The following is a 10,321-nucleotide window of genomic DNA, read 5'->3' as shown; positions in this document are numbered from 1 at the left end:
CCATATCCCATATTGATGACTTTGAAATTAATTCATATATGTTGATTTGAGGAGTAGTGGACTAACCAAGACTAGAAAGAGACCAAAGAAAAATAAAATCAAATATATACACACAAAGCTAGCTGTAACCGTATATGTGTGATGGTGACGCTATTAAATGGCTTGAAAAAAAATAAAAATAAATTAGGAGACACGCAGAAGAGGTGCATATGGACACCATTAACAGCTGAGTAAAGAGGATCAAGAAATTAAAACAAAAATAGAAAAAAATAATGAGAAGAAAATATTTGAGAGAGTTGCCAGTTCAATAAGAGGATCCAACACATGATGGGCCACATATATAACCAAAGTGAGCCCCGTGAAGGAACAGCAAAGACAAGTAGTTGCTGTAATTTCATGTTATATTCGTGAATGAGTATAAAATGGTAAAAGGTTAGAATAAATATCATTTTTGGGCTTTAATCATTTGTTCGAAAAATATAGTGTCTTTTTAGAATTTAAAATTTTTTAATCATTTATTACTAGACTAAGCGACCCTTATTTCTAGATTAAGTGACTCCTGATATTTACAAAAATTATTTAAATGGTTAGAGATTAAATTATAAAAAGACTTTGTTCTTGGAGCAAATAGCCAAAGGTTATCATTCTCTCTTTTTATCACTTTACATATATCTGCAGTTAAAAAAAAGTACTACTTCTTTTATGTATCAGTAGATGTACATTGGATAATCGTGGGTCAGAAATGAAGGACTAATTTCTAATTCTACTGGAGTTCACCTTTTTCGATAAGTAGAAAGAATTGGATAAATTCAATTAATTAATTAATTAAAAGAGTAATAGTAAACAGGGCCTAGGTAGCCCAAAGGAAGAGGGACATTGAAAGGCACGATTCGAAGGGTGGCCTTAAAAAGATGAAATTGAGAATGAAAATGGGACCTAGTTAAAAATGAAGTTGTTAGAGGTAACCACTAACAAGCTCCTGAAAAATTGGACAATGGTCAAAATTGTGAATTATATTATAAGAGGCCACAACATTTGAAAGACACATGGCCCACAAGCACTTGTGAGGTGGGCACACAGTAATTGCAAAATGGATCACAAACCGACATGGATGTGGACATTTCCTTTGGCAAATGGAGCTCAACAAGGCTCACACCCTTCACACCATCTATCCCCATTCCCATACTCATGTATGTTTGATTTATTAGGATATTAGTCTAATTTACTTGATGAATTCAATGTACATTAAAGCATTATATTATGGTTCACATGTGGTGAATTGTGGTTTGCCACTTAAGCCATGAAACAAGAGAAAAGGCTAAGGGGTGGTTAGCTAATAAGGGAAAATGGTACTGTGGCCTAAATGTAGCACATGCATTATAATAAGAGCCCAGAGGTGATTCAAGGTTCAATGCATTCTGAGAACCATGGACCATGGCCAACTGGCCAACACTTTGATTCATGAACCATCATCATCATCATCATAGAATTCAGAATGTTGCTTGCTACTACTCAGGACCGCCAAATAACAAATACATACATGGAATCACATCATTTCAGAATCTAACAAGTCATTACTGTCTGGTGATAAAGCGCTTTACAATGTAGCCAAAATGCACAGAGTAAAAAGGTGTTTGCCATGAAACAAAAGTAAAAAAATAAATAAGAGAAATCAGGCTTTTTTCCCCTTCCGGATACAAACCAAGTGTATTGTCCAACAAATGGAATGTTCTACCAATAAATAGCATATTGCAACAGAGAGAAGCCAGTTTTCATGTGCTGTGTCATATCTGACATAACAAAATGCTAGCTGTTCTTTTGGGCCACTCACAGATTATTCTTCTTCTTTTCCAATTTACAAGCACCACCCAACACAGAGTGGAAATGCTTAGCTGGCAGGTTACCACTTGCGTTATTGTGTATATAAGCATGTATTTGTTGAAGGATTAGTGTACTGGAATCATTTGTGAAGTTCTTTCTAATGTGTTATTTTTCTATTGTAATTTTGATGTCTACAGCTAAATATTATTCCACTAGTTACTTTACTAGGATTATAAGGAAATTGGCACATACAAATCATAAGAGAAAATTTTTAGCAGGGGGATATACAATGTGATAAAACTCCATATGTTTATTGATTACATTTGCATATAGCATGAGAAACTGCTACTAAGAAATAAACACTGCATATATAACACATCAAATAGTAAGGGTTTAGGGAGCCCTAAAGTCTACTCAAATGTATCATCATCATCATCAGGGAGAGGCTGAGCAGCTGCCATACTAAGCTCTTGTTCATTCCTGAAAAACATGTAAAATTTTAAATTTTCATAACTACACAAAGACATGTATTGAACTTGAAACAATGCTTACAATTGCTGTGTAGCTAAATCAATGACTACATCTGGGGGAGCCAGAGCAGGCATCTCCACAAAGTGAAGGTCAGAGTCCCTGTAATGATTTACAAGACCAATTTATTTGCATCGACTCATGAGATTGAAGCAAAATATAAACAAAGATTGAAGAGTTTTAATTAATTACCCTGCAAGTTTCTTGGCAAGGTATAAGAAAGGTTTCTCAAAATTATAGTTACTCTTTGCGGATATCTCATAGTACTGCAGATTCTTCTTCCTATGAAATGTAACTTGCTTTGCTTTAACTTGTCTGTTCTTGACGTCAACTTTGTTTCCACATAGAACAATGGGTATATTTTCACACACCCTATAAAATCCACAAGGAAGAGTGACATAATAGCACAGAAAACGCAGTGCAAATAAATTTGTGGAAAAGAATAAACTTAACATACCGGCAGAGGTCTCGGTGCCACGTGGGAACATTCTTGTACGTCAAGCGAGCTGTGACATCGAACATAATGATAGCACACTGTCCATGAATACTGCACACAGTTCAACACAGTTTAAGCACAATTCAAAATGCAATCAAATCATATTCATACTAACTTAGATTGGATGAGGATTAATTAAGCTTAATTAATTGGACTTACTAGTAACCATCTCTAAGGCCACCAAATTTTTCTTGGCCAGCAGTGTCCCAGCAGTTAAAGCGGATCATTCCACGATTCGTGTGAAAGTCTAGTGGATGAACCTCCACACCAATGGTTGCTGTTACGTTGCAAAAATTATGATTTATAAATAATCATAATAATTAATTAAGCTGAAAAGAAATTAAGAAAGTGTGTTACGTTCATATTTCTTCTCAAACTCGCCAGTGCGGTGTCTCTTGACAAAAGTGGTCTTTCCTGAGCCAGGCACGAATACAGACTATTAATAACTAACATGATGCATGATTATATTGTATTATTAGTTTATTACCAGTTCCTCCATCGCCAACTATGACGAGTTTGAAGGTAGGGTAGTCCACTGTCTGTTGATGAAGCAGAGCCTGTAAATAAAGGGCACAAGGTGAATGAAAAAAACAGAAAGATGGATATCAAAGTTGAATATAGTACGTACCATGATGATAATATGAGAGGGTGCAGTGTGAAGTGAATGGCGATGATGAAGATGATGAAGTTGGTGGTTTATATAGTTTGCGATTCGACTTACATTTCACGCACAACACAAAGCTTCAATATCACGCACGCCACTATCATTTCTGCTTTTCCATATTCTTGCCATTGCTGTAGCACCATCACATTTGGTATATCCAAATTCTTACTCTATTCCACTATAATTTGGCTAACCTAGCTAGCAATGCATCAGCGTTGACCACTGTCATTGAACTAACTACACCACCCTTCCACTTTTGACCCTTCGTACAACAAACCAGACCTTTATTCATTTCTTATTGTCATGTAAATTTCCATACAGAAATATTAGCTTTTTATATTTGATTTGTATGAGTTGATAATAATCATTTTTTTTTAAACTAAAATGATTAGCTACTTAAGATTTCTCTCTACGAAAAAGTTTATAGCCCAATACTTAACTAGCAAAAGGAAAGTAAACAATCCTATCTATATCATTTAGATATAATTTTAAACTATTAAAAATATTAATGATAATTAATTAATAATTACAAATTACAAAATTTATTGGCTCCTAACATTTTTCTTTTTCTATTACTATCATTAATATTTTACTACCAACCTTTTTAGAAAATTTCAAAGCATTAAAAAAAAAAAGGTTAAAAAAGAATATAAGTAGATAACATACATACAAATTAATTGTTTTTATGAATATGAATATATTATTATTATTCATATAAATCTTGGTAATCAATTAGTCACATAGTTTTTTTTTTTTTTTTTTACCAAAGATAGGAGACTTGAACCCACAACCTCTTAATTGAGTATGAGGAGACTATGCCATTTGAACTATTACTCATTGGCCAATTAGTCACATAGTTAAAAAATAATAAAATAATTTAATATATTGAATTGAAGTATCATTTAATAATTTTTCACTATCATCTTCTATTTACCATAAATTAAAAATAGGCGTGTGATGAAAAAGGAATAAAAACGGCGTGCGCAGAGTAGTTGGCAAGCAATTGAGAATTGAGATCCAAAATTCCAAATCGCAGCATCAGCATGGCAACGCCGCCGTCCGATCCGTCGAATCAAGAAGCTGTGGTAAGGAGGAAGAGCAACGGTCCACCGTTCAAGTTCCTTGTTCCTCTCATTTATGCCCCTGTTCTCCCTCTTAGTATGTTCTCCTCTTCTCCTTCTCCGTCTAATTAATTATTGCTTTTCTCTTTCAATCTTTCATTTTTGGTTTTTTGCTTTCACAGTTCGCCTTTCCCTTAGGCATAGACCTGTTTTGAGGGATCGTTTGTTCACTGCTGTCTTAGCTGGTGCTTTCGCCCATGGCTTCTATCTTGTGTATCCTTTTTCTATTCGCCTCCTCCATTGCTATGCTACATGGTTTTAATTTTATCATATTATAATCTTATTCTTTAATTGGGGGTGGGAGAAGGGGGACGCTTTCTTTGGACACTCAATTTGTGCATGCTTTTCATTGTTCTTCTGAGTTCGTGTTATATAAAAGTGATGTTTTTGAGAAACTTAAGCTTTTGGGGTATGATGGTTTTTGTTTTCCCCTTATGTTAAAGTGGAGCCACCCTGTTGAATAGAGCAAAATACTGTAAGTAAGGAGGCTATGGAATCACACTTATGTGTCTTTTCTGCATTTCTTTCATAAATCCATTTTTGTATGTTGAATAGATGCAACAGAAATTACTGGATTCGGTTGATTGTGAGACCCATTGGTTCCCATATAGATTAATCTTCAGGATGGTTTTAATAGTATTATTTGAGCAAATGATTTCTGATAAAGCACTTTGGCATTGTATGATCCATGTAGCTAACTCCATAGAATGGAAAAAGGGCTTTCTTTGTTTCTTCTTGTTGTTGATTCAAGGAATGGTAATGGTAACCATTAATCTTTTCTTCATTATTAGTACATCCCCCATTTTAATCCACTTAAATGGTACTTGTTCCACCAAATCCATAAGTTATATTTCCTCTCCAAATTGTTGTAGTTGTCTTAAATTGATTCATCACGTTAATTGGCAGCTGACACAAGTTAAAAGTGCTATAATGTAATGTTTACATTGTATTTGATCCAATGCAAGAATAATTATCCTAACTATATTTGTACTTGTTATTATATTAATCATGATTAACTAAGTTGTACTTTGTGTTTAATCAAATCCATTAAAACTGCAAGGACCATGGTCTGTAACTCTGTTATTTTAACATTTTCTTATCTTGTTTCTCCTTAATGGCAATACCCAGAACAGATATTTATGATATAGAGAGCAAGTGATTCTGTGAAGCCTGTTTCGGATGTTCGATCATTATCATTGACCTAACAACCTCAGGTGCTCAATAAAATTTTGGCCAATTATGCTGCTCAACCTCCTGGTAACACCTTGAATAGTATAGGTCAATTTTGATCATGTATGAATACTTTTCCAAATGTTTTGGAATGTTAATCACTATGTATTTTTTGAGAGGTAAATCTTTCGGATTTTGGTTTAAATAGAATAACTGGAGTTAGGAGGCTGTTCTTTGAATTCTGAGTTTTATAGTGCCAGTAAATCTTTATGATTTCTTAATGTCATTTGCTCTGTTGAGTCATAAATTTTGAGTTTACTTACGTAGTTTCATATAATTTGATGTGGTTTTATATAATTAGATTCAGAGCTTCAATATGCATATCCTTATTTCATTCGTGACCAGATGTGGGGAGAAGGAAAATGAATGAAATTTAGTTATAGTTAGAGCATACTTTGTACCTCTAATGAATAGAGAAAAGGAAATGATGTTGGATTAATATTTTTGTGGAGAAATGCTCAAGGGCCAGCAGAATTTGTTGTTTTTAGCTAGTATTTTTAGCTATCAACCCAGTTCCTTTATTCTAGTAATCCAACAATATACTTTTAGCCCATACTTTAAACATTGATGGCTAACTGCTGGCCCTCTAGCATTCCTCATTTTTTGTGTTTACATTTTGCTTGAGGACTAGATGAATGGCTATGCTGTCCATTTAACATGATTAACATGATTGCCTAACAGACTGCGTTTGACATTTCCCTTATGTTTCAGTTTTTAATGTAGGGCAACAATGTTTGTATTCTATAGTCCATGTAAAGATTAGTTTGACCAATCATATAACTTAGATTTTGGCATTCAGTATCGGTAACCTAATTCTGGTACTCTTAAGTTGTGTTGCTCGGTTGCTCCGGCTTTAATTTTCCAATACTTCTCAAATGGTCGTATGTATCTTGTCTCTAATCTTTTTGAAATTATTCAAAACTAATCCTAATTTTGAATTTGATTCAATTTTGTAATAGTCAATGCTTTGTTAATTTTTTATTTCCAATTTTACTCCCAAACTCTCCCCTTCTATAACCTTCCACTTCTCTCTCCCAAACCCAACAGCACCATCACCACCACCATCATTTCATTCCCTTTGCACGTGGTTGCTGCCACCTCTTCCTTTACATGTCGTCGCCTTTGCCTCCTCCCCTCCACAACTGGATCTGTGTCGCCTTCTAGGCTTCACCACCTCTGCATCTGCAACTCCATCTAGATATGCCTTTGCATTGCCTTTTGGATCTATCATTGCGTCATCACCTCTGCTTCCACCACCATGGTCGTCGTTTCCTCTTTCTCCTTGTTGATATTATAGTAAAGTTTCTTTATGTGTCAATTAGAAGCAATTAGAAACAGTTAGGGATAATTAGTTTCTTCCTTATTAGACATTGTCTTTATGAAGAACGATTAGTTTAGTAGTGTATACAAAACCTACAAGCTGAGGAGTTCTTTCCCTCAAGCATTAACATAATAATCACTGCTTAAACACACTTCTTCCGTTGCCTCGTGTCGTCTTCGTCTTTGTCTTTCTCTCTTTCTCTGATGTGTTGCCATCTTTGCATCCATTGTCATTTTCCTTCTCTCTTGCCAACTACCTCTAAATCTAGGGGTGTTAACGGGGTGGGTAAGAGGCGAGTTTTTGCCCTACCCGAACCCACCGCACCCTACATTAGTCTGTATAGAACCTACATTGTTCCTGCCTGCAAATAATAAAAATCTATTCCCTAACCCGTCTTTACGGGTATTCGTCCCGCTCCTATCGACCCCTATTATTATTAATTATTAAATTCAAGAAATAAAATTAAATTTTAAAATTTATATAACTATGACTATATACAATATTATTTTGTTATTATACAATACTATATACAAGAAATTAAACTAAAAACTTAAGAATGATACAATATCAAACAATATTATTATTAATTTTATTATTTTTTTCATATATTAGATCTATTATATATAGGTTTAATTATTTTGTTGGTCTTTATAGTTTTATTAAATTTGTAATTAGGTTTTTATACTTTTTTTTTCTTTCAGTTGGGTTTCTACACTGCTTTTAATTTTATAATTAGGCCTTCCTAGTGTAAAAAAATGTTAGAGTTCGCAAATTGAAAGTATTCATAATTAAAAATCTAATTAGATCTTTGACAACATATATTTTGGGAGAAATGTTTCGTTAATTTTAACGTATTTTACATGAAAATGACCTAATTGTAAAATTAAAAGCAGTATAGGGATCCAATTGAAAAGAAAAAAAATGTAAGAACTTGATTGAAAATTTAATAAAACTATATAAACTAACAGAATATTACCATCCCTATCTAAATCTACTCTCTCCTTTTTCACATTGCTTTTCTTTATTTAAGAATAATTATATCTGGAATTTGTTTTTTTTCCTTCTTTTCTGGAAAAAAAAAAAAAGAAAAATGTGGTATTGAAATGGCTTATCCTTAAACGCTCCTTGCTAAGTATGGAGTGCTGCACACCTTGTTAATTCGTTAAAACTGAACTCTTTATTTATTATATTTTATTTGAATGGTCTGAATTTAAAAAGGTAACCTGTTAATCAGGTTAACCATTTTTTTTTTTATAAATTTTAGATTTTTTATAAGTTTCAGATATTGGGCTGAAGTTCAAAACAAAAAAATAGTATATAAATATTAAAAGCAACATATATGTACAACAAAAAAAATTACTAAACTTTAGAATTAAAATAAATAATACATGAAAAATAAGTTGAAAATTCATGTACTAAATTTAGAAAAAAAAAGATATATTAGAATCTTAAAAAAAAATAATATTAAATATATATTATGTATATAATATTAAAATTTAAATAAATTTTATTTTGTGTAAAACAAAATTATAATATTAAATATAAATACAATAATAAAAAAATTTGTGTTATATATATATATATATATGCAATTTTATTTTGTGTGAAACAAAATTATAACATTAAATATGAAGTGAATGATAAAAGATTTTATATTATATAAATTTAATTTAAAAAATATATATACAAGCAAACAAACATATAATAATTTTATTTTGTGCGAAACAAAAATTCATATAAAAATTATTTATATAATTTTTTTATTAATAATTTTTTTATTGAAATATGTTACTTTACTATATTTAAAATATATTATTTGAAATAATTATATTATTTTAGTTAATATATATTATTTAAAAGAATATTTAAAATTTATTATTTTGTATTAAAAATATTATTAAAAATATATTATTAGTTTTTCTTAAAATAACATTTTCTTTTTTTTTTGTTCAAATACTATGACAAAAAAATTTTAAGCGACTATTCAATAAATATTATATAAGTTAATAAAAGAAAGAAGTATTCATTTTTTTTTATCAAAAATAGAAAGACTCAAATCCACGATCTTTTAGGTGAGTATGAAAAAGTATGCCATTTGAATTATACCTCGTTGGCAGAGAAAGAAATACTCTTAATTATATATTAAATAGAATAATTATTTATTAGGCTCATTCTTATACAAATAAAAATTTCTCTTAGTTTTATATCTATAATATTTTATACCAATTAGTTAAAGTTTAATTATTTTTTGAATAAATTAATAAAAAAATAATACAAATAATTGTTTAAATATAATTGTATTTTAATTTTTCATTCTATTACGTACAGGTTGAGGATAATTTGAAATAAAAGATAATGGACTTGTTATAATTGTCATGTATTTTGTACTTTGATTGCGTCGTCATCTGAGAATTATGGCGCCTTTACGGAGACCGGGTTCTTCTACAGAATCGGTTGTGTGTTTGGAGTTAGCCAACCAGCAGCGACAGACAGGTTTTTTCCTCTTCTATGGCAGCGATTTCTCGGGCTTTAAAGGTTATTCATGGCAGAAGTGGAAGGGAGTGGGTACAAGAGAGTCAAAATCTATAGCTAGCCAGAAGATAGTGGAAGCACCGCTAGCAAACAAAACAGTGAAGATGCTTAAAGATATCGCATCAACAATGACAGAGTAATGAAAGAATTCGATCAAGTTTTTCTGAGTACTTTTGTGGTGTAAAAGTCGTCCTGTGTTAAAAGAGAAAATTAATTTTTTTTATCAGTGTCAATTTGTTTATTCAGCCCATGAAAAAAAAAAAATAACAATAATAAATAAATTTAATTTATCTAATAACTTTTGATAGTAGGTTAACTTTTAAAGAGTGCTGCACTCTCTACTTTACCTGGAGTGCACTAGCTTTCGCCTATTGAAATGGGGTTGTAGTGATAAAAAATGGTGGTAACGGGGGTATTCATGGTGGTGGCAATAATGTGGGAGGGTGGTTGTTGTGGGTAGGTGAGGGATAAATGCCAACACCAACGTACTGTCGAAGTAGTTGTTGACATGTTGGTGGGATGGAAGAGAGAAAAATAGTGTTTATTGTTTAGGAGAGAAAAAAGAAGTCGGGTATAAAAAAGGATGATTAAGGGACTAATTTAAAAAA

The 10,321-nt window shown here is 31.8% G+C and overlaps 2 protein-coding genes across 2 annotated transcripts; one reads left to right on the top strand and one right to left on the bottom strand.

The window, feature by feature from the left end:
• Nucleotides 1-2,113: 2,113 nt before the first annotated feature.
• Nucleotides 2,114-3,814, bottom strand: LOC112785264 (GTP-binding nuclear protein Ran-3). The gene is made up of 8 exons (XM_025828723.3): nt 3,474-3,814; nt 3,333-3,402; nt 3,203-3,259; nt 3,005-3,122; nt 2,807-2,896; nt 2,542-2,721; nt 2,374-2,451; nt 2,114-2,301 (listed from the first exon to the last, which is right to left on the bottom strand). Exons 1-8 carry the CDS (start codon nt 3,474-3,476, stop codon nt 2,232-2,234), a joined length of 666 nt encoding a protein of 221 aa, XP_025684508.1. The 5' UTR covers nt 3,477-3,814; the 3' UTR covers nt 2,114-2,231.
• Nucleotides 3,815-4,253: 439 nt separating this feature from the next.
• Nucleotides 4,254-6,107, top strand: LOC112784724 (uncharacterized). The gene is made up of 3 exons (XM_025828023.3): nt 4,254-4,667; nt 4,753-4,843; nt 5,759-6,107. The coding sequence occupies exons 1-3, from the start codon at nt 4,553-4,555 to the stop codon at nt 5,787-5,789; spliced, it is 237 nt and encodes a 78-aa protein (XP_025683808.1). The 5' UTR covers nt 4,254-4,552; the 3' UTR covers nt 5,790-6,107.
• Nucleotides 6,108-10,321: the final 4,214 nt, after the last annotated feature.

The sequence above is a fragment of the Arachis hypogaea genome, chromosome 20, assembly GCF_003086295.3.
Source record: "Arachis hypogaea cultivar Tifrunner chromosome 20, arahy.Tifrunner.gnm2.J5K5, whole genome shotgun sequence".
Classification (NCBI taxonomy): Eukaryota; Viridiplantae; Streptophyta; class Magnoliopsida; order Fabales; family Fabaceae; genus Arachis; species Arachis hypogaea.
This window is presented reverse-complemented; position numbering and strand designations above follow the sequence as displayed.